The sequence below is a fragment of the Pelobates fuscus genome, chromosome 5, assembly GCF_036172605.1.
Source record: "Pelobates fuscus isolate aPelFus1 chromosome 5, aPelFus1.pri, whole genome shotgun sequence".
NCBI classification, from domain to species: domain Eukaryota; kingdom Metazoa; phylum Chordata; class Amphibia; order Anura; family Pelobatidae; genus Pelobates; species Pelobates fuscus.
The window spans coordinates 273,836,825-273,862,658 of record NC_086321.1 but is presented as its reverse complement, the minus strand read 5'-3'; the positions used below and the strand labels follow the sequence as shown (position 1 = coordinate 273,862,658).

General features: G+C 40.7%; 1 protein-coding gene across 2 annotated transcripts in view; it reads left to right on the top strand.

The window, feature by feature from the left end:
* The window catches only part of FRMPD1 (FERM and PDZ domain containing 1), a 210,438-nt gene extending 186,025 nt beyond the window's left edge, over positions 1–24,413 (top strand). Inside the window, exons 13-16 of one of the 2 annotated variants that reach the window (XM_063455310.1) lie at positions 54–236; positions 655–799; positions 2,783–3,178; positions 22,223–24,413. In XM_063455310.1, the coding sequence (XP_063311380.1) occupies positions 54–236; positions 655–799; positions 2,783–3,178; positions 22,223–24,375 (2,877 nt within the window). In that variant the 3' untranslated portion in view covers positions 24,376–24,413. Of the gene's footprint in view, positions 1–53; positions 237–654; positions 800–2,782; positions 3,662–22,222 lie in introns of both variants that reach the window. The other variant, XM_063455309.1, reaches the window with a different exon arrangement.
* Positions 24,414–25,834: the final 1,421 nt, after the last annotated feature.

Sequence of the window (25,834 nt, the reverse complement as noted above, 5' to 3'; positions counted from 1 at the left end):
TGTGTGAAAGGTTGTCGTCAGTGGTTTAAACTGTCTATTTTTTTCTCAAATAGCTTCAGGATAGAGAATCCCATGTCACACTTCTCGTTGGAGCAAAATATGGCATCAGTCAGATTATCAACAACAAACTCAACATCATGACCACCTTGGCAGAGTTTGCCAGCATCAGCAAGATAGAACTGAATCCCGAGTCTGAGAAAGTGAGCCTGGTGAAGGTCTACCTGCAGGACATTAAGGTAAGATGTCCGCTATGCAATCTATAAATAACTATAATAAAATATTCCAGATTAAAGGGGCATTCTAAGCACCATGATCAATGCAGCTCTGTGTAGTTGTAATGCTGCTAAAAGCGTTTTTTGTCATATTGTTTTAGAACAAGTTAACAAAGACTGGAGCTCTTTCAGACACCCAAAGTCAAACTTCATATTGTTATGGAAATTGTCATCCTCTTTGTTCAAGAGACAATCTCTCTGGGAGTAAAAGAGAGAGCGTTCATTAATGGATTAGCCCAGATTGACCAAGGCTGAACATGTCTATGTCCTAAATCAAAAATGTCTAAGAATAGTTATGGTAACCAATGGTTACAGGCACATCTTTTTTCATAGTCCACTTTTTTTTTTAATAATTATGTTGTAAATGTTTTCGCTTCTACAGCCAATATCTTTGTTGTTGGAGTCAAACAATGCAAAGGATATAGCATGTCTAATTTCTGGATATTGCAAGTTGTTTGTGGATCCTGGAGCAAATATATTTACATGGCCAAGAAATAGCCAAGTCCATCGAGTATCTACTGAAGAAGGTAAAACTCACTGTTATGCCACAATAATTATTTTCTACATCCACGTATTCTGTTAAGTACAAATCCTCCATATCATTTGCCAAAATTTGGTTTCATGTATACTTACATAGCTCTACTCCATGTATTGGAGTCATGTGTCCTATAATTTCTGATCAACACATGTGTTGTCTGAGTTAATAATTAGTCTTTTGAGTTTGCATCATTTAATTTGCTAATTGTTTAGATATTATAATAATGCAACTACATAACCAGTACACATGATCACTGCCATGCGCACATTGACACATGGCACACGGTCGCTGAAATCGAATGCGAGAAACTACACATGGTCGGGCGTTCGGTGGGCTGGTCCCACTGCAACACCGACAGACTCCTGGATAGCTACACTTAGGGACGGAGGCCGTACCAACACCCCCCAGCTACACCCAGCACAGGCCGGCCGGTACATCTCTGTGGAATATCACACGACCTTCTACATACGCACCATGCGAAACTCCACTAGCAATGGACTGCTCACTACAGGCAATGACGACACACATAGTAATCGCCCGCAGGGACGCCAAAGATGGAAGGGGGAAACCTCCTCATACCTATCTCCTTTACCTTACCCTCTCTCTATCTAACCAACTCTCTGAACGACACCTTACCCATTCTTGACAGTAGGGAAACAACAGCTGTTCATGGTATAACTGACTGCAATAGACAAGGATAGCACACGGGGGCAACTCGAGAGTAAAAAAACAAAAAAAAAAAAACGCTGACCTAACGCACACACCCACCTCACAAAGGAAGGTGACTTACTCGGAAATACATTCCCAAGATACTTAGACATATTATGAACCCCCTGGTCATATCTGTATCCGTATCTTTAACACATCATACATTGTAACTAAACTTGTTATGTTGCAACTTGTAACCTACATGCCAAATGCCAATTGCTATACTTATTTGCTATGTTATATCTGGGGGCCTGTGAGCCTCATATTTTCTATGCTCCATATCAATAAAACAGATTTACAAAAAAAACCCAAAAAAAAACAGTACACATGATGACACCAACTCATTGTATTGTACATATATATTTTGTTAAAGGACCACTCTAGTGCCAGGAAAACATACTCGTTTTCCTGGCACTAGAGTGCCCTGAGGGTGCCCCCACCCTCAGGGCCCCCTCCCGCCCGGCTCTGGAAAGGGGAAAAGGGGAACTTACCTTTTTCCAGCGCTGGGCGGGGAGATCTCTGCCTCCGGTCCTCCTCCGTTCCACCCCGTCGGCTGAATGCGCACGCGCGGCAATAGCTGCGCGCGCATTCAGCCAGTCGCATAGGAAAGCATTTACAATGCTTTCCTATGGACGCTTGCGTGCTCTCACTGTGATTTTCACAGTGAGAATCACGCAAGCGCCTCTAGCGGCTGTCAATGAGACAGCCACTAGAGGATTAGGGGGAAGGCTTAACCCATTAATAAACATAGCAGTTTCTCTGAAACTGCTATGTTTATAAAAAAAAATGGGTTAACAATAGCTGGACCTGGCACCCAGACCACTTCATTAAGCTGAAGTGGTCTGGGTGCCTAGAGTGGTCCTTTAAGTACTTAGCTTCATGGGCAACATGTACCCACATCATAAGTTGAATTTCATATCATCAGTCTGCATAGTTGGTCTTTGAAGGGCTTTCCAGCACTTCAATATAACATCTTGGGTTTTAAATACAGAATGGTTGTATTTGTTTTACTATTCTACAAAAAGTATGTTAGATGTAGAGTAAAAGAATACATTATAAATGTCATTAGTTCAAGTCAACTAAAGACACAAAAGTTTCCTGTACCACCTTCACAAACAAGATGCTTAGCTGGACCAAAGGTTGGACCACAGACACCTTGAGTGCGTGGACCATCCTGTTTGTTTAGTTAGTTGAAGTCCAGTCAATTTGTTGGCATTTAAAAAAAAGAGTATTAATTTTAGATTTCTTTTTTTTTTTTTTGAAGGATATGAATCTAGAGCCTGCAGTGACTCAGAAGAATCATCAGATGTTGATTCTTCTCTGGAACTTTTATCAGAACGGCACTTTCTGAAGTACAAAGACATAAAACCATTGCAAGAGGAGGAGGAAGAAGATACAGAGGAAGAAGGCATCCAGGAATTAAAGCAAGATAACGAGAAGAAAGATTGTGACGATAGTGAAAGAAAAGGCTGTGATGGAGGAAATAATGATACAGACAGTATTTCTGATGCCTCAGATTCTGCCAATACTGAGAGCCAAGGTTACAAAATAAGCTGGTCAAGTGATTCCATTGATGCCTTGGAAGAAGATGACCTGGAGACATGTTCATCAAGTAGACCAGAGTTCTTCCAGTTTTATTCTCCTGTCTTAAAAAATATGGGTATGGATGAGCAAGTTGTTTTTAGTGAGAATCAAGAATTAAAAGATAAAAGAGATGGAGGGCTAGAATCGGATCCATTGCTGTGCTTTTTGCAACTACCCAATGGTAGAGTAGATGCCGATTTGGACACTAAGGAGATGACAACATCCCACAGAGATATGGAGGGCAAGGAAGAAAATGAGTCCCTCTGCTTTTCGGTTGGATGTCAGTTTGTAGAAAGCAATATCATGGAATACTACAGTCTATGCACCAATGTTTCACCAGCCAGCAGTATTGACAAGAATGTTCCAAGTAGTCCAGAGAGCAACTGTGTTAAAGAGCTGTTAGCTGGAGCAAGGGGAATGGAGCGGGCATCTAATTTGGGCCTCAGTGAGAAAGTGGAAACACTCATTCTTGATCCTCCACCTGGCTTTGGGGACAGTAGTTCTGAAGATGAATTTTTTGATGCTGCTGATCGATTTACTCCAACTCAAACTTCTCCAGGTATCAAAACTATTTATCTAATTATTAAAATTATGTATATTATAATATACTGAGGACATAATTCACAAAATGTGAATACATGTCTGAAACAAGTGTAATATCCTTTCAAGTATGGTCTCAATATGTTCACTGTGTGACCAAAAATCACAATACAAAAAGTAAAAATAAAATAAATAAATTAAGTGACAATACAAGCCTTATAAGGCTACTCCTGTTAATCTAAAATAGTACTAAATGTGGCTTGCTATGAAATTGTAACAGACTTTATTATACAGGTCTATTCTAGCATGCCAAATAATCTCAATAAGAGAGGTAAAAAGTGAGATACCCACGGTTTTGAGGGTTAAAACCACTCTACAGCTGTATATTGAGTTAATCAGTATTTAAATATCACTGTTACCTGCCCACAATTAGACAGCTTAAAATAAGGTTGCAAGTGGCTATGATAAGTACATATTTATAGACACAAAAAGTGGTAACCAGAAAACTAATAGAGTTAGATAGAGAGAAATAACGTAAGCCTCACTCCCTGGTAATCTAGCTAGACAGGTAAATAGAAGGAGTCAGAGAGATATAGTGAAATAATTAAATATATCTGTCTATTATCATGAAAATATAAAACAATAGTCATAATGTGATAAAAGAAGGTGCTCAATCACCTGTGTGAATCACTCTAAAAACACACAAATATAAAAATATAATAGTGAGAGCACACAATATTGCATAAATACCACAAATAAATGTTTAATGTGGAATCTATAAATGCAAATATAAAAAGACCATAGGGTAATATTGTTAGCACAGTTAAAATCTATATACACTTTGCTGGTCCAACTTACATGGTTCTGAACCACTTAACGAAGCTGACTCAGACTAGTAGTATGAAATAGAGGATAAAGTGAATGGTAGTAGTGGGTCAATATTTTACTTTTGCCAATCCCTGTACAGATGATCTTACACCATAAATGCTCCAGGATGCAGGAAATAGGTGAAGAAAACACATATTTATTGGACAAAAATAAAGATTAAAACTACCTCACATATAACATAAAAGTCCACTGTCCACTCGATGCGTTTCGGCTAACGCCTTTCTCAAAAGTGGGTTGCTACCATGCTCCTTCGTGATCTTCTCTTTTAAACCTTTAGATTTGGCGACATCCGCTCGTAGTTCCGGTCCCTGGTTGTGCTTACGTCATTGGGCTGCGTCTGGGCAGGTCCATTCCTTTGCGTAACAACGTCCTGATGTCATTACGCAATGACGTCATTACGCGGATATCGATTTCGGAGTTATAAACTTCTTGCTCTAAACTACTCCTGGGGAAATCTAGTGGCATTTTATTGGAGTCCATTATAAATATAACATACTACCAACGAGCATCCTTACTTCTAAGGCACTCCATTGCCATTTTTTTGGAGTTCATTTTGTATATAAGAGCAGTTTACAGACACATAATAACTACAATATAAAAACAATTCATTGACACAATATATATATATATATATTAAAACATAGTCAGCATTAGAGCATATCAATAAAGGTTTAAAGAGACAATACAAAAGCATCCTAGTTGATATTATAAAATCAATAAATGAATAAAACCTATGTAAAAATAAAAATAACAATTCATCAGGCATAGTTAATAAAAGCATAGATTAATAAAAACATATTTCATATAAATGAGTTTATTTCAAAATCGGCATTTAAGCCGTGTGGTAATCGAGTATCAATGTAAAAAAGGCTATTAATATCGTCTCCTCTCCAATTAATTTTAACGCTTTCAATTCCCAGAGAATCTAGTCCACTGGCATTGCCCTTATGAACCTCTAAAGATACGCTATGTCGATAGAATTTCCTATATATTGGAATCCACAGGGAAAAGTTAACATGTATATTAAATTTTTAGAATTGCATAAAAGATTTAATATAGTTTTGTATGTTATCGGTAAATTAGGTGAATTTTTGAACATTTTTATTTTTATTCTTTCTTAGTGTACAACCTCTACAATTTTTACAATAATAAAACCCATTTTCTACCTTAAGAAAATTATTACTTGGTACTTCTTCTTTTTCTAAAAAACTGTTGTCAAAATCTGCCTAAAATTATTCATCCCACCCCCCCTAAAAATTATCTTAGGTTTACTACCCAGGAAATTCTGGATACCCTGATCTTCTAAAATATACCAATTTTTATTTATAATTTTACGTAGATGAGAGGTATTGGAACAATAATTATAAATTAGAGGAATCTCATTGTCCTTTTCCATATTTGTTTTTGATCTAGATTTATATTCCAATAATTGATCCGTTGGTTGGCATTCTATTTCCTCACGTACTTGTTGCACTGGAGCAGGGTCCTATCCTTTCTCTATAAATTTCATTTTCGAAAATTCTTGACTGACTTTTTTTTTTTTTAAATTCTTTATTTTTCTGTGCAGAGGTGGTTACAGGCATATATCAGGTGCCTCAACAGCACGCATAAATTGAGCATCAGGGTTATCACAGTGACATTGCAGAGAAGTGCACATTTTTGTTTATAAGTTGGAATAAGCTAGGAATAACAGTAGCATCAGTAAAGTTGGTAACCATTTGGCATATAACAGTAAAACATTGGGAGAGAAACATTCATGGCACATAGCTGTAGCGCAGTGGGAATGTAGCTGGTGTGGCTGGTGTGGGGGTACTAGTTGTCGGTATGAGCATAGGTAGCCTAGAGTTTGGGCCTGGAGCGTGATGGTCTGTAGTGTATTGTCTTGTGCTGGGGCCGTGCTATGCTGGTGGAAGCCGTGCTGTGGTGCGTGGCGTGAGGTCGTAGCGACTGTGTATGCTGTAGAGCCGGGTCTCGTATGATAGTGATGTGGTACGCTGATGGCCCATGTGGTCTGTCCCCCTGGTGCCGAGCGATAGCGAGTGGTCTAGTGTCCCCGTCTGCTGCTGTCTAGGTGGCCCCTATTACCCCGGGGGGGGGGGAGGACTTAGAAGAGCTATATGTGAGTGGCCATAGGGTGCCCATGGCTGCAAGTGCTAGTGTGGGTGCTCCATAACAAGAAGCCGCAAAAACAAAACAAAAAAAAACTTTAACAACAATATGGTTTAACTGGTTTACAAGTTCAGTGGGTGCAGCAAGTGGTGTTGCTGAGGTATGGTGGTTGGTAAGCAGGGTGACTTCGGGGCTGCCTCAGGTTTTGGCTGCTGCTTTGGTTGCTGTCACGGCTCGTCTGGGGACAAATGAGACCACTGTTGCCTGGTTCCAAGTGGAGCTGTGAGCCGGCATAGTGCTGGTCTCCGAGGGGAGATGAGGGATCGAGGGGATTCCCAGTGTCGGTAGCAGTTCATTTGCCTCTTGCATGTCCCGGATGGTATAGGCAACATTCCCGTGGTTGATTAGCAGTGTGCGCGAACCTCTCCGATGGTAGATGATTTTATGCTGGCGTAGGAGGGCTGTAAAGGGTTGGAGTGTGCGTCGCCATGCCAGAGTGGATACCGACAGATCCGCGTAGAAGGAAAGCTGCATGTTTTGGAACGGATATGGTGAGTGGTTTCGTGTGGTCTGCATTACCGCCCTCTTGTCCCCGTGGTTTTGAAAACGAACCAGAAGGTCCCGTGGGGCCGTTGTTGGGGCCTTAGCTGCTCGTGGCAAGTGAAACATGTGTTCTATGGGCACCTGTCTGGCTTGCTTGGGAGGTAGGAGCGTCTGTATTAGTCTCCGCAGTGTGTGAGGCAGCTCAGTCTCCGGTATCTCCTCTACGATGCCTCGGATTTTAATGTTCCGGCTGAGACTCTGATCCTCTAACATTGCTATGCGCTGCTCATAGGTAAGGTGCTGTTGTTTGAGGTCTTGGACCGTTTGCTGCAGGAGTTGTGTGTGTGGCTTGGTGCACTGGGAGTCTGCCTCCAGTGTGCCCAGGCAGCCCGTTAGGCCATGCAGGTCCTCACACAGTTGGGCCATGTCGGCCTGTATTGTTAGTCGGAGCTCCGCCAGGAGGCCTTTCATGACCTTGACGGTCACCGGTGAGGAGTCTGGTCTCAGGGGTGACTGGCGGGGTGGTATCCCTGTATGTGGATTCTCCATCTCTGCCTCTGTGGTGAAGTCGTCCGATACTTCCGAGCTGTAGTCGTTGTAGGCGGCCATGTTTGGGCCTTGGGCGCTGAGCGCTTGCTTCCACATGTCACTTATACTTTGGTGTTGCCGCGGGTTGTCGGGCTTTGGCTTTTTAGTTTTGCGGCCCATGTCGTTAGCGGCAGTTCGTGGGTCAGTTTAGTGCTGGTTTTGTTGAGATGGGTTCCAGTTAGCGGGACCAAAGTGCTCGTTTGCTGCGGAGCTCGCTTGGCGTGCGGCCATTCAGGTCGGTTGCTTGGCTCCGCCCCCTTGACTGACTTTTATATTCCTCAAGTTCTGAATAATTACGTCTGATTCTAAGGAATTGACCTTTGGGAATATTGGTCAGCCATGGCTTAAAGTGACAGCTATTAAAATTAATAAAACTATTTACATCTACCTGTTTAAAAAAAGTTTTACTATTAATATGTCCATCTTTAACATAGATAAATAAATCTAAAAAAATTATATTGTGGGGACTAATCTCATATGTTAATTTAATATTTCAATCATTTTCATTTAAACCAAGAATAAAATTAAAAAGTGATTCTTTGGTTCCTCTCCAGATGATAAAAATATAAACAAAATTTATAGAAGACCAGATTTTCCCCTGTGTCCTTCCTGGAGAAAATATGTGATTCTTCCCAGTAGGACATAAAAAGGTTAGCGTCACTCAGCAAATCTGGTCCATATCGCCGTTCCCTTGGTCTGTAAATAAAACTTATTATTGAACCAAAAAGATATGTTTTTTAAAATCATTAAAATCCCCTTGATTAAAAAATCTATTTGGATATCCTTAAAATCTTAAAATTTGTTTAAAATATACCTAGTAGCCTTGCACCCTCTCTCGTCTTGAATAATGGTGTAGAGCAATGGTAGTCAACCTTTTTCTAACTACCGCCCACTAGTGATGTACCGAACTGTTCGCTGGCGAATAGTTCCTGGCGAACATAGCGTGTTCACATTCGCCACGGCGGGCGAACACATGCGCGGTTCGATCCGCCCCCTATTCGTCATCATTGACTAAACTTTGACCCTGTGCCTCACGGTCAGCAGACACATTCCAGCAAATTAGCAGCAGACCCTCACTTCCAGACCCTCCCACCTCCTGTACAGCATCCATTTTAGATTCATTCTGAAGCTGCATTCTTAGATAGAGGAGGGAAAGTGTAGCTGTTGCTCATTTGATAGGGAAATGGATGGCTAGGCTAGGGTATTCAGTGTCCACTATAGTCCTGAAGGACTCATCTGATCTCTGCTGTAAGGACAGCACCCCAAAAAGCCCTTTTTAGGGCTAAAACATCAGTCTGATTTTTTTTTTGTGTAATGTAATTGCAGTTGCCTGCCTGCCAGCTTCTGTGTCAGGCTCACAGTGGATACTGTGCCCACTTGCCCAGTGCCACCACTCATATCTGTCAATCCATATGTCAAGGTGTCAATATGTCATATGTCAGGTGTCAATCCATATCCATTGTGATTTAGGAATGTTAGGTGATTTATGCCCTTTATGGATTAAAACCAGACTCTGCATCAACTGTGTAATTTTCCATGGGAGTTTTGCCATGGATCCGCCTCTGGCATGCCACAGTCCAGGTGTTAGTCCCCTTGAAACAACTTTTCCATCACTATTGTGGCCAGAAAGAGTCCCTGTGGGTTTTAAAATTCGCCTGCCCATTGAAGTCTATTGCGGTTCGCCCGGTTCGCCAGTTCGCGAACGTTTGCGGAAGTTCGCGTCCACCGTTCGCGAACTGAAAATTTTGTGTTCGCGACATCGCTACCGCCCACTAATGCATCTTTTTGGTTGAAAAAATGTCCTTACCGCCCACCAGTTTTCGCGCAAGTGTAGAATATTTTTTTCGAAAGGAGGGTGTTTTAAAAATAAATAAATGTACATACATTTATCTTTTTATTTCCAATTAATGCATGTTTATAATGTTTTTAACTTTATAAAGTTTAATGAGAAAACAATAAAGTAAATTGAAATAACCTTTACTAGTGATTAATGAGGTCCTTGAGGTTGATGCTGCAAGACTAAATATTTGATATCTGGTTCGATTTTCGTAAGGAACAAACGAAGGTCTCCTCTTTCGGTGATATTCAGATGACTTTATTTGCGCATAATATGATTTCTCATCTGTGCGTCAGCTCCTCTCTTCTCCCTCCTCAATTCCCCTCCCCACCTTTTTTTCCCTTTTTTTAACCTTCCTTATAGCAATGCCCAGTAGGAAGGCTGAGCTAGGTATCCCACTATAACAGACAGGCACACATACATACATACATACATACAGACAGGCACACAAGACACACATACATACAGACAGGCACACATACAGACACACACACACACACGACACATACATACAGACAGGCACACGAGACATACATACAAAGACACATACACACATACAGACACAAGAAACATATACATACAAAGACAAGACACACATACATACACACATATATACAGACAGACACACACACACACACACACACACACACACGACACATACAAAGACACACACACAAGACAGACATACAAAGACACATACACACACACACACAAACACACACAAGACATACATACAAAGACAAGACATACATATATACAGACACACACACAAGACACATACATAAGACACATAACACATACATAAGACACACATACAGACACACACAAGACATACATACAAAGACACATACACAAACAAATACACATTATATTTAAGTCACCCTCCTGTTTCCTACCTTTAAGGTGAAGGAGGGTGACTTTCCCTATGGTCCAGTGGTGGCTCAGGTGGATGGGAGTCAGAGTTCCCACTCCGACTCCCTCCTCCTCCTTCCTCCCGGGCGGGCTTTCAGTATGCTGGGAGGAGTGACCGGGAAATCACTTCCTCCCAGCAGAGATTATGTCATCACAGGAGGCCCGGTCGCGTTGTTAAAGCACCCAGCGCTGACCGGGCCCCCTCACAATCCACATCCATCGGGTGGCCCTGACAGCATGGGCCACCCAATGGACCCCTCCACATGCGGCCCCGGCGGTTTGCCGCCCGGGCCGGGGCCGCAAGTGGTGATGGCGGTACCCGGTTGCACGGGTACCACCGGCTCGCACCCGCCCGCTCACCCAATCTGTAAAAAAAGTTTAAAAATCCCTACCGCCCACCTGGAATCCTGAAACAGCCACTAGTGGGCGGTAGGGACCAGGTTGACGACCCATGGTGTAGAGGCTATTAACATCGCATGTGGCCATTAAAAAAACGTTTTCCCATTTAAAATCATTTAAAATCTGTAAAAGACTCATGGTTTTAGATACGATGGGCATTTTTTTACTGGGCTTTGTAAAAATTGGTCCAAATGTTGCGATAGAGGGAATAGGAGAGAACCAATCCCAGAGACTATCGGTCTCCCTGGTGGATTATTAATGTCTTTATGGACTTAAAGGGACACTATAGTCACCTGAACTTTAGCTTCATGAAGCAGTTTTGTATAGAACATGCCCCTGCAGCCTCACTGCTCAATATTCTGCTATTTAGGAGTTAAATCCCTTTGTTCATGAACCCTAGTCACACCTCCCTGCATGTGACTTGCACTGCCTTCCATAAGTACTTCCTGTAAAGCGAGCCCTATATAGGCTTTCTTTATTGCAAGTTCTGTTTAATTAAGATTTTCTTATCCCCTGCTATGTTAATAGCTTGCTAGACCCTGCAAAAGCCTCCTGTGTGTGATTAAAGTTCAATTTAGAGATTGAGATACAATTATTTAAGGTAAATTACATCTGTATGAAAGTGAAATCAGTTTTTTTTTTTCATGCAGGCTCTGTCAATCATAGACAGGGGAGGTGTGGCTAGGGCTGCATAAACAGAAACAAAGTGATTTAACTCCTAAATGACAGTGAATTGAGCAGTGAAATTGCAGGGGAATGATCTTTACACTAAAACTGCTTTATTTAGCTAAAGTAATTTAGGTGACTATAGTGTTCCTTTAAAGTTAACCTGCATAAACCTGCATAAACCATTAGCCTGCCATCGTGGGCGTCAAACTTCTTCTAGGACTGCCTCTGTGTGGGAAGCTGGAACTCACTGAAAACAGGCCTTCAGGCCCAAAGGTGTGTTCTCAGGCAGACCGACATCAGCAAAGAGTCTATGCTGATAGTCTCTCTTCTAGGAGAGAAGCGGAGTGGGATATTTTGCAGTATTTTCTGAAGAAATCTATATAATGGGTGTTTTGGGATAACTGACATACAGGAATTCATACTCTGTTTTGTTTAGAATACCCTTTTCTAAACCTTTATCCAGGAATACTTTAAATTTAGTTTTAATATCTTCTAGTGGATTCTTGGGAGGTTCTACATATGTCTCGGTAACTCTTAATTGGTTATAAATCTCTTTTATATATTTTTCTCTTTGCCATATATCACCACTCCACCCCCCTTATCAGCATGTTTAATAACAATAGAGGTATCTTTCCTCAGATCTTTTAAGGCCTTACTTTCTTCTTTTGTAAGGTTATTCTGATATTTATTAATGGGTTTAATTCTCCTTAAATCTTTCACACATACCTTCTCAAACAACCTCAAGGCATCGGATTTTGAATAGTGGATTTTGAAAAGTTGATTTACTTTTACAAGCAGTATGTTTAAAATCATCCTTTTACCTCCACTGTAGTGGTATCTGTAGTAGGACAATTTCTAAAAAAATTCTTTAAACATAATCACTTAAAAACCCATTAATATACGAAAAAGACTAAAATGTATTAATATTGCAACTCTGTGCATACTTAAAAAAAAAAACATCCTCATATGCTTGAGTTAAAATCTTATCTGAGAGGTTAAAAATGTTAAAATTCTCTTCAGTATTATCATCTATTGGAACCTTTTCATTTTCTCAAGACATGTGCACTTCGTTCCAGTCTGAATTAAAATTTTCAGATGCTTCGAAATGTCCGAATTGCCGAATTTACAAAGTGCCAAACCGAACCAAATTGACGAAATCCCAAATATGAGAATAAAACTTTTTTTCTCTCTCTCTTAAAACTAAGTGGGAATTTACATCACATGTCACTGACAGGGTTAATTTAGATAGCTGTCAGTTCCCTGTTGCCCCCAAGAGGTGTTTTACTAGCCATCTCTTTCTCTCATAATCCCTCCTCTTTGCAGTAAAATTTCAATATACTCGGCATTGTAGTTTTAAAATCCCATCTATTCGGAAATATTTCCTCATTAATGAATGATCGAATATGAGCATTGTTGCGGTCTGTCAAGGTATCACCGCCATGGATACCCTTTTCCCATAATAATATTACGCCAATAATCCACAGATTAGAATATCGGTATCGCATAACCCCCCCACACATGAGCCAAAGCTTAATGCTGGGGTAAAACTGATTTTAATGGAGAACAGGCATCAAATGTATACAGTCAGTAAACCCCTCCTCTGAACCTGGGAGATAATTGAGTCAGAGGATGTACTAAACTCACCGACCACAAGCACATTTTCATGCCCAAAACAGTTCCATGGAACTGTACTGAGAAAATGACTAAGTCCCATTCGAACAAGCGTTTGAATCTTCGAACGGGACTTAGTCTCCAGCCGCAGTGTCGAAGTAGAGTAGAAGGTACGGGTCAGCGGTGTTCGTGCAATTGGGTAGCCGAAAACAGTTCCATAGATTTGGCTGCACACACCGCTGACCACGTTCGAATTAGTTAAAATGGCCGCCGCCACGTGTTCGTTTGTCGAATGGCGGTCACTTCGACTACTTCAGAACTTTGGCTCTATCCGAAGTGCCAATTTAAAGTTGTAACACTGCTCCAAAGTAGTTAAAGGGCCAGGAACAGCAATATAAAAATCCATTATGCCCAAATCAGTTCCTAGAAGGGCAATACATCCCAGGGCCATAGTCGCAGGGCAGGAGGTTGGCAAACAGGCCCCTCCAAAAACCAGTGGCGAGGTAACTTTCGCCACAGAGCATTCTCCACGAACCAGCTTGACTATATATTATGTGGTTTTCATACAAAATCTCATGAATGGCTCTTGCCACAATTTCCATGGAACTATTTCTGGGCAGACCGGTCAGATCTTCCCTGCGGAACTGTTTTGGGCATGAAAATGTGCTTGTGGTCGGTCATAAAGCGACCTCAACCTAACTTTTTAACCCCAGTGCTTGGAGCCCTCAGGAAGTGCTAGGAGCATCCGTCAATGGAGGTACCCAGTTGGGGTGCCAGGTGATCCGTTACAGTGAGATGGCGTCCTAGTGCAAGGAGCAGCACCCTGGAGACACTGACTGGTATCGTATGAGAGATTATTGAGGGCAACGCTAGCCACTGTGCAGCATCCCTACCTACAGCAGCATGGAACGAGCAAGACCCTGGATAGAACCCTGTGAAGAGCACCTCAACCTGATACGTCACTACGAGGGCGACGCTTACCTTGAGGAGGTAATGAGGCGGTTGCTCTGGTATGGCCCAGACCCTTCGAACGAGGTGGTCTTCCAAGTAATGCATAAGTTGAGTGCTGAGAACCATGCAGCAATGGACTTTGAGCAAAACCTGTGGAGGTTGAAGATATGGACACCCAGTCTCCAGCGGCAGTGTGAATCCCAGGGAGCCGAAGGTGCCGTCCTTCCTCCCCAGCGGCAGTGTGAGTCCCAGGGAGCCGAAGGTGTTGTCCTTCCTCCCTAGCGGCAGTGTGAGTTCCAGGGAGAGGGGACAACCGTTCTCTCTCCCCAGCGGCTGTGTGTGCCACAGGGAGCCGAAGGTGCCGTCCTTCCTCCCCAGCAGCAGTGTGAATCCCAGGGAGCTGAAGGTGTCGTCCTTCCTCCCCAGCGGCAGTGTGAGTGTTAGGGAGCCGTAGGTGTTGTCCTTTCTCCCCAGTGGCAGTGTGAGTTCCAGGGAGCCAAAGGTGTCGTCCTTCCTCCCCAGCGGCAGAGTGAGTTCCAGGGAGAGGAGACAACCGGTCTCTCTCCCCAGCCGGGGTGTGTTCCCCAGGGAGCCGAAGGTGCCGTCCTTCCTCCCCAGCGACAGAGTGAGTTCCAGGGAGAGAAGACAACCGGTCTTCCTCCCCAGCGGCAGCTTACCCCACAAAGGGGAGACACCAATCTCACAGACGGCGCAGATGGTCTGCACCCGACCTACAGGGATGCTGGACAGCCTGTCCAGATCCCCAACTACCCTCGCAGGGACACCAGAAGGATGGGGTAAGTACTATTTCCCCACCCCAGCAGAAGCGCTGGCATCGGGGCAGAGTGCAGCTGGCCTCTGCCCCCCAAGCCCCCACAGCGTGTTGCCCAGTGACCTCAGAGGAATGCCCAGGTGCAGTAACTGTTTGTTGTAGGTGGGCTGCTCTTGTACTTTGCTGTTGTGGGTGGGTTGTCAGACTAACTCAGGCACCGACCGACAGAAGGTCAGGTACCTGGTTAGTCTACCCCCCAAAGGGGAGATATGTGGCGAGGTTAGTAACCTCGCCACTGGTTTTTGGAGGGGCCTGTTTGCCAGCCTCCTGCCCTGCGACTATGTCCCTGGGATGTATTGCCCTTCTAGGAACTGATTTGGGCATAATGGATTTTTATATTGCTGTTCCTGGCCCTTTAACTACTTTGGAGCAGTGTTACAACTTTAAATTGGCACTTCGGATACAGCCGAAGTGCCGAAGTAGTCGAAGTGGCCGCCATTTGACAAACGAACACGTGGCGGCGGCCATTTTAACTCATTCAAACGTGGTCAGCGGTGTGTGCAGCCAAATCTATGGAACTGTTTTCGGCTACCCAATTGCACAAACACCACTGACCCGTACCTTCTACTCTACTTCGACATTGCGGCTGGAGACTAAGTCCCGTTCGAAGATTCTAACACTCGGTCGAATGGGTCATTTTCTCAGTGTAAAATAGACAAACCGCACAGCCCAAATCCATGGAACTGTTTTGGGCATGAAAATGTGTTGGCGGTCGGTCTTAAAGGGACCTCAACCTAACTTTTTAACCCCTGGACGGATTCATGTGATTTTTCCATATGTTGCTCCCCAAGTTATGCTGATAACAGAAATATAAGTTTTATTCGTATTGTTATGGGCACATGCAAATATTACAAGTTTTAGAATGAAATGTTGTATTTCTTAAACTGTGTACTTTGTCTTTAAGAGATATTGCAAATTGACAAGGTGTTAGAAATGGAACATATTGTTTTTCATAACTGTTTCTTTAAGCAATAACCTCAGTGCATATTATGTTTGCGCCATTTTGTCCCAGACGAATTACAATAACAATAATGCATAAACAAGCTTCAAGGCTATTCTACGACTCTTTCAGTACACAATATACTGTGGTAACCCCAAGTTAATGGAACTTCCCCAAATCCGGGAATCTCCCACGACTGTGCACTTACGTCTTAGTATAAACAACAGATAAGCTATTCAGACTTTAAGATGCCATCTTGAACTAAGTCAGGAAAATTTCCATGACGTATACACCCTTTAGTTATGGCCTTGTATCTTTGCCAAATTAAGGGAGGTCCTAAATTGATTTAAAGTAGACAAGTTACTTTTTCATATATGAACTATGGTGACTCTAAAATGACGACACTTAAGGTATAAATAGGTGTACTTTTAAAATGTTAAGAAACGGAGGAGAGACTTGGAGACAGACGCTGCTCCATCTTAAAATGACTGAGAGGCTGACATGATGACATGTTCAGAAGGGTATGTTAACCTACTAATGATATTTGCAAGCATTTAATTTCATCTTATAAACTCTGCTATAATGGATTTTATATGTCTATATTTATATTTTTATATAATAAATATCTAAAAGACAAAACTATTGCTTCCAAGACAATCCTTATTTTATATTGTATTCTCAATTATTTACATATGTTAAATAGAGGATCTCTTACTAACTATATAACATTATGGCTAAGATATCTGTATGGTTAGCCCTGCTAAGTTCTATGCTTTAAGACATTATAGAGGTAAATAAGGGAACCGCCAGCGGTTACAGTATGTGATGTAAAATCAGGGAGTTATAAAAATGTATAAAAAGTATGATTTTTCAGCTTGGAGATAATTGAGTAGATACAGTAAGAAACTCAATTATCTCCCTAGCAGAGGGGAGGAGATGAATGGGAGTGTTTGTACTGTATACTACGTGCTTATTGGTTGTTCTGTAAAACCCCGTTGGCGTTCCTGTATGTGTTAAACCTGCATAAAAGAAGGCCCTTTGGTGCAAAGTAAGCAGAGTTCTTCTTCACCCTCAATCTAGAGTTCTGTCTCTTATTGCTATATCACTACAAGGGATTGCTATGCGCTGCATGCTCCCTTGAATAATCACTTCTAAGCTCTTTTAAGAGCTTATTCCTGTCTTGCTCTCAGAAGGAGTCTACAGTGGTTATGGTGTCGGCTGGAGTGCTTGGAGCCCTCAGGAAGTGCTAGGAGCATCCTTCAACGGAGGTACCCAGTCGGGGTGCCAGGTTATCTGTTACATGCTCCACATGTTCGGTATTCTGGATCTCCCGAACTCGGTTCGTCTAGGTGAATGAGAACGAGGAGTAGATCCATAGAGACCGGTGTTTATGAGAATGCCTGGCCGTAATGAGTTCCAGGCACTCGACGTCCAGGTCCCGCTGACAGACAGCGTTTGGGAGACAAGATGACCGCCATCCATTGTCCCAACCACGTGTATTCGTATGTATGAAATGACGGCCACTTAGTGAAGCATTCTATTAATGATTTCCTCTGTGGTTTTCGAACAAGATACATAACGTTCTATGTTCTAATTGGTCTCTTGGTTGGTCTCGGTTCGGGAACCGAACAAAATAAGGAACCTGTGACGGAACGCTGGCACTCCGACTGAGTACCTCCGCCAATCGATGCGCCTAGGGCTCACTGAGGACTCCAAGCACTCCAACTGACACCATCAGCACTACAGACCCCACTTCCAGCGATACAGCTGCGCCGGGGTCTCGCCGTCTCCACCCACCCTGGATCCACGACCAGGATCTAGCTCCCAGTGGGTGAACCTCTCCTAAATCCAGAGAGCGTAGCAGGAACAAATCAAGCTATTGCGAGAGCTTACTCTGGGGAGTAAGTGATTATAGCAATCCCCAGAGTGTAGGTATCCCTTCCCCCAAACATGAGCCAAGGCTTCAAGAAAGGTTCAAGATGATCTCAACTTTTAATGACCCAACACTGGCTTTTATGCAAGTCCCCATGCAAGGGGACATCCCACTGGGTGGGACACAGTACAACCAATCATATACAGGCAAACCGTAAAACACATCCAGCACAAACATACAATCCCTCCCCTCTGCCTGTGATATAATTACTGAACACAATGGGTTAATGTAATTTATGACAGGCAGGAAAAATACACTTTTTATACATAGACTGTAACTTTAAAAATATGCATGCCACAAACATAAAAATCACATATTCGAACACTTTAATTATAAACATAGTGAAAATTCAGCCAATTCCATCCAGGGGTTAAAAAGTTAGCTGGAGGTCCCTTTATGACCGACCGCAAGCACATTTTCATGCCCAAAACAGTTCCATAGATTTGGGCTGTGCGGCCGGTCAATTTTATGCAGAAAAACGAATCTTCGAACGGGACTTAGTCTCTGCAGCTGAAAGTTCAGTGTAGGAGAAGGTAAGGGTCAGCGGTGTTCGGGGAAATGTGTAGCCGATTTTAGTTCCATGGATTTGGCTACACATACCGCTGACCTCGTTCGAATGAACAAAGATGGCCGCCGCCACGTGTTCGTTTGCACGAACTGCGGCCACCCAGCGGTCGGCAATTAACCTGCAGTAACCGCACAGCCTGGAAAGTAAATTGCCTGCACACTTCCACTTCTGGGTGGTCCGCCTGTGTGGTACTTGGTTCAGTAAGCCCCATTTACTGAACCAAGTGGAAAATAGCCAGGAACAAAATATTTTAACTAAGTCTGGGGACACTGGGGACACCGTCTAAAAGGGGCATTGTCACACAAAGTCTCAATATGTCCCCAGATGGTTCTTAAAGGGCCAGCATGGTCCAATACAAGTCCATAAGCCACAATGCAGTTCTTAAAGGGCCAGCAGCAGCACAATATAAATCCATTAGTCCAAATAATGTTTTTAAAGGGCCAAATCTCCCAGGGACCACAATCACATGGCAAGAGGCTGGCAAGCAGTCCTCTCCAGGCACAAGTGGCGAGGTTAATTTCGCCACAGAACCAAACTGGAACATGATTAGAAACTAAGGAAAATAGCCGAACAGTGATGGGGTATTCCTTCACAAGCATAAGGTCACAAAATAACTTAATATTGTGAAAATATTACAAAATGTCACACATTCCATTATAGGGATAAATGACTGCAATAATCTTGTAGCCTCTGTATATATCTTTGGGTAATCACCTAATTATATATGTAAAAAAAATGTGTATATAGAAGGGCATTTCATGATGTTATCTGTTTTGGATGTAATTTTCAGTCAAACATATATATACTTGAACAATATGAGGCTTTTATCCTTTTTTTATCTAATTTACCTCTATTTGCATTGTATACCGATAGTCTGCAATATAAGAATTATCTGAGAAACTTACAATACTGGCATAATTTTGCTGGTTGTTGCAATACGAGTGATAACTAGAATTATCAATAATAAGCTGATTGCTCAGACCACACACAGAAAGCGGAGTATGAGCATGATGACATAATTTTGTTACTACTCACGCCCATCATATGACGTGTCAATCTCTGATAGGCTAACAATCTAGTTTCCCACGCCGGCTACACAGTTATAAGCAGGATCGCACTCAGTATACTCCTTTCCCCTGACGAAGGTGCACAGGAGTGTGAACCGAAACGCGCGTCAGGTTATTTGCTTTTTGGTTTGGGCACTTATCACCTTGTCACTTGGGTATGTCTATATTATAATAGACATGCATATTTAATTTTAATTATGTTACTTTTTCTCTCTGACTCCTTCTACTTATCTGTCTAGCTAGATTACCAGGGAGTGAGGCTTACGTTATTTCTCTCTCTCTATCTGATAACTTTATTAGTTTTCTGGTTACCACAAATGCATTTGAGACACTTTTTTGTGTCTAAACATACTTATCATAGCATATATATATATATAGTGGATAGCGCACTGAAAAACTTATCATAGCCACTTGCAGCTTTATTTTAAGCTGTCTAATTGTGGGCAGGTAACTCTGTGATATTTAAATACAGATTAACTCAATATACAGCTGTAGAGTTCATTTAGCCCTCTCAACCCTGGGTATCTCACTTTTTACCTCTTCTATTGATATTATATGGCATGCTAGAATAGACCTGTATAATAAAGTCTGCTACAATTTCATAGCAAGCTACATTCAGTACTATTTTAGATTAACAGGAGTAGCCTTTAAGGCTTGTATTGACACTTTATTTATTTTATTTTTACTTTTTTGTATTGTGATTTTTGGTCACACAGTGAACATATTGAGACCATACTTGAAAGGATATTACATTTACTCCAGACAGCACGTTTTCACATTTTGTAAATTATGTGTTCAGTATAAGTAGTTAGTGTATGATAGGGTTAAGCCCTTAGACACTTCTGGGGTGTCAACTAGTGAGCAGGCTCTAGGAATCTGTCTTTGTCCTGGTACATGATTTTCTTGTTTTGTTTCTTTGTATATTAGAATACTTGAGTTATTTAAAGGAAAAAATACAATGGAAAAACATGCAATAGAATTGCCTTGCCTAAAATATTCAAATTTTGTTTTAATCTTTTTACAATAATAAGGAATAAATATCGGGGAATAAATATTTAAATATTTGTTTTTTTCTTGCACATTGTATATATATTTTTTTAAATCAATTTGTTTCAATGACTAATACCAATAATATATGATGGTATATGGTGGGATTTATACGCCCGTGCCCAAATTGTTAATATTTAGCACCACAATGACACCACAATATACACCTTAAAGTGCTACTTGTTTCTTTCTCATTTTCTTTCATTCTATAGTTCAGCAATGATTTGTAAAATGTATCTAAACTTTATTACAACTTCTTTGATTTGTGTTGTCTTGGAGATAACATGGCTTATCCCGATTCCATCCAAGATCTTGTACAATGTGTTTATGCTAAGTAATATTTATGTTACTCGTGTAGCAGCTGCACACATGCACAGCCAGAGAGAGAACCATTTATAAAAATGCATTAAACTTGACAGCTGACAAGCATATCTACTATTATTAGAGGACATTATATGTATTTTAGCATTTGTCCAAGTCCTTTAGTCCCTTATACATATACACTGTTCATTTGAGCTCCACTATTAGTACCCTAACTTAGGCGTTATACATTAATGTATTTATCTGTAAGGCTGGAGTTTTCCTTTAAATACATTTTTCTAATGCAGATTTTAGCAATAAAAATAAGATACAAGAAAAAATTTAATTTTCACCTCAAAGGAGAAAACGTACAGGTGGATTGGCGGTAGATAGTACAGAACAGCAACTACCCCCAGTGTCTAAAATCACTAAAAGACACTAACAAATAGTGGAATAGCAATATACAATGTGGGGGGTGCAAACAAGAAGAAAACAGAATAAATACTTATACTTAATAGTCGTGAGTCCTGAAATTAATCTGAAAGATATAACGGTATATCCATAGAATAAAGCACTAACGCGTTTAGACCTTTGTTGCACTTTGACAATGACTGAAGGTCGAAACACGTTAGTGCTTTATTCTATGTTATATTTTTACCGCAGCTCTTTTATTGTTATCTCTTTTTATTTGAGTAAATACTTTTTATACCTCATTTACCCTTGTTTGGCATCCATCCTTTATGCATCTGGGAGAGGACATCAGATACTACAGGAAGACCGTGTGTATAGCCTGAAAAAGTTGATTTCTCAAAAGTGATTTTACAGTTAGAGCCTGCTATCCTAGGCTCTATATATCGTGAGTGATCCATTACCTCTGTCATACATTATATTTGTACATATACAGTATTATGCTATGTATATACCATTATATCTTTCAGATTAATTTCAAGACTCACGACTATTAAGTATAAGTATTTATTTTGTTTTCTTCTTGTTTGCACCCCCCACATTGTATATTGCAATAAAAATAAGATGTTCTGTGTATTCTTGCATCATTAATCCCATCACCCACATTATTACTGTCCTTTCTGATACACGCTCTGCGTACGGCAAGCACAGCTACTAATGTCATAGATTAGATCACTGGGAGACGGTGAAAACACATGTGACACAATCTTTATTTTCTCTCTAGATTCAAACCATGCCCACAAATTAGCATTTTTATTGTAAAAGACTTTAAATATAAAATTCCATCATGACTTGCAAACATACTTATGCTTTGTTGCTTATAACATACATATACATGGGTAATATGCAAACTGCTTATCTGTTTATCTGCCTACTACTCAAGTTGTATGAAAACCATTTTTGCTTTTTTATTCTTAGGTCCAAAATCAAGTTCCAACAGAGGAGAGAATATATTTTATTATCCAGATATTGCAGAATCCTATGACTCAAATAGATCAATGGAAAAAAACATAAAACCCAAGAATTCCAGGAGGCCAACAAAACTCTCAAGGAAAAGAAGATCCTTCTTACAGACAGACTACACAGCTCAGGTCACCTATCCACTGTCACCTTCCAGCTCTTCAGAGGCTATGGACCATGTATGTTGCTATGAGAAAGAATCTCACATGTCTTCTGGTTCACACTCTCAAACTGTATCTTCTCTGAAGGATATTGAGGGGGAACCCGCTCTATTAGAGATGAAACCTCTTATCAAGCATAAATCTATACTGAAAACAAAAAGGAAAACACATTCCCCGACTCTTATGGAAATGGAACCTGACACCATGGAGATAAAGTCTGTGACCGATACTGTAGCATCTTCTATTTCTGCTATTCGTTTCAGGAGTGACTCTGGAGCGGAGGAAAAAGAACAGATTGGTGTAGTTTTTCAAGATGGTCCAAACAATGGAGAACATACTCCACATTGGAGCACTGTAGAACACAGTGGTAGAGCCAGTCCTTCTCAAATATCATTACAAATGGAGAATATTAGTGAACACTCTGATTTATGCCCAGAGTTGATTTGTGATATCAATTCAATCAGTTTATTGAAAGAGGCAAACATTTTGGATGACATTGAACCAGAGATTAAAGCTGCATTTACGAATATATTTGAAAACGTATCTCTTAGCACAGACACCAGTACATATTTGGGGTCAAATTGTTCTTCAGATCTTAAAGGCAGAAAGTCATTATATGTTGCTGAAGAGCCAATCCCTTTCATGAAGCCTACAATAAAAAATGATTCACCTCAATGTGATGGAAATATTGAAAGACTTACTTCACCTAAAAATGATAATCCTAATCAGAGTCCTTCCAACAATTCTAAATCAAAGAAATTATTTGATTTCTCACATGCCACAGATTTACTTTTTGATTTTAAAGGTATCACAGATATGTTAACATCTCTCCCAATTAACTCATTTAAAGTTGGATCTACTAGTCCTGTATCAAATGGCCAGAATATGCCTCCTTGTGAGGAGAAAGAACATCTTTTGAAGTATACATCAGAGTCAGACGTTGAGGATTTAGATGTTGTTGATGTGAAAAGGAATAGATTTCTGTCATCGTCTCCAAATTCATCCAAAGCTGCACAAGTCACTTTTGAACTTTCTTCTGACGAAAATGGTGATGAAAAAGAGCATGGTGACCTTTTATTAAGCTCAAACACCCACACAATAAAACATAACATATACGAGTCTTCTCACAAAGACTACAGTAACAACCTTGATGAGCACAGTTTGAAAAATGGAAGTTGTAGTTTACACAATCTAGAACCAAAAAGTCCTGAGATACCTAAAGTGGGAAACCTTGGAAATTGCAGCTGTCAGTTGTCATACACAAGTTGTTTTCGTGGTGTAAATGTTGATGTAGATGATGAGATTGTAGACTCTGAGGCAACCATTTCATCACTACCGCGGACATTACCTCCTGTATCAGGTAACACATTGTTTACAGAAAAGAATCACTTTGCCATTACAAATGGCACTAGTAGCAGTATGGTTGGTGAAACTCTTCATCTCTTAAGAGTTAGAATAGGTAACTCTCCCAGTGGCTACAGCATGCTACAAGATAGTGTGTTGGACTTGCAGACAATCATACAGGATTTTAAGAAAGAATCCAGAGTACATCCTCCCGACAAATGTGCTAAAGTTTTTTCAGAACAGAAGACCTGTCTTTGTAATGTGTCTCGTAAGATGATGACCACCTCCCAGAAAATACTCAGATCAGATCAGTCATCTGACGAAATGTACCAAGTAGCTGAAGAAACGTTCTTTGATCTCATGGAGATGACAGAAGTGTGCCTCCAGTTTTCCAGTTGTGCACAGTGTTTTAAGCGTCACTTAGATGTCCACACTAATCTCCGGGATCTTATATGCACATATAATCAATTCATTCAGGCTATCAAGAAGGCTTCTGACAATGAGAACAGAGACTTATATTTTAAGCTTCTGTCCCGTCAGTGCACTGCTCTTACTGCTGCTGCTTTTTGCCTGACTCAACACTACAGGACAGTATTATCTCTCTGAAATGGATATAAATAGAGTATCTTTAATGTTTTTGCATAAGTAACCACTATTTAAGTTCCAAGACTCATACAAATACATATATATAAATATATATATATAGTTTTGCACAATTTTGCTATGAGAAACTGAAACCATGCATCATAAAAACCTTTATGGTATGTATGTACTAAGAAAATTGATGATAGCACAAATAGATCTTTCTTAGGTCATTCATCTTGCCATATTCATATTCGTATTGTCCTACTGGGTCATCTGTGTTGAGCTGTCTTGACTTCAAAAAAATACTTATTAACTCCCTGGTCATGTCTAACATTTACATATTAATATTTAAGGCACCATAAAGGATGGTGACCCCTGCACATTCATATCAGTATTGCCTTATAGATGTTCCTATAATGGATCTGTGAATATTTGCACACACAGAGAATATGGTATGTAGCCATACATCCATATGATCACATAATGTAATATCATAGAGCAGTATTATGGCTATGATCATTTAATTTATTTAAAAAAAAGAGAGAGAACAAAGTTTTCATATTTACTCCAGTGTATAACTTTGCTAGACTATTTGCATATATTTAAGCACCAAAGATCTTTGATAAAATGTTGACGAATATCTGTATTTATTTTGATCAAAGAGAAAAGAAAATGAGGGCATATTTATTTATTTCTGTTTGCAAAGTTGGAAGCTGAACAGTTTTTATTTTGCTATAAATGACATGCAACTGATAAATGCTTAATGTATTTTTAAATGTATTGCAAGTCAAAGACATTATTATAATCTATTGCACTATACTACCAAAAAAAAGAAATTATCGTAAACCCCTACAGTAACTTCTGGGTAAAAAACAAAAACAAAACAATAACTATGTCTTAGTTTCATAATGTATCTGTCTGTATGTCTGTCTATCTCTATTGACAATAGTGCCATTGAGGGTTCATATCATAATAAACCACAAGACCACTATGTATCACTTATGCCTGATAACTGATATATTTGCGGGGTAAGGTGTGTTAGTTTACCTTCCACATCAGAGTAGAGGGTTAATGGCTAGTTTTAGGATACTGCAGATCACTGCAGGAATCAATGTTTTGTAGTAAAGGTTAATATAGTGGTTAAGGGGAGAACTTTACTGTAAGGGCAGTGCTGGTACACACATGTTTCATTTTGACCTGAGTTTAGTGAGAGTTGCAGCCTGGACAGCAGCTATTTTAGTCACTGTCATATTATTCCAGCAAAAGCCGCTCAAGAGTGTAACTCCCATTAATCTGGGGCAGACTGGGACATGTATGTGCCAGTTGCATCCGAGATTAGGACCCCTCAGACTGCACAGACATGATACGTACATTATCCAACGTTCATTACAAGGAATAATTGTACCGATGATATCACATCCATGCATTCCAGGCAGATCATGGGGTATTGACAACTAGATCTAGACAGACAAACATATAT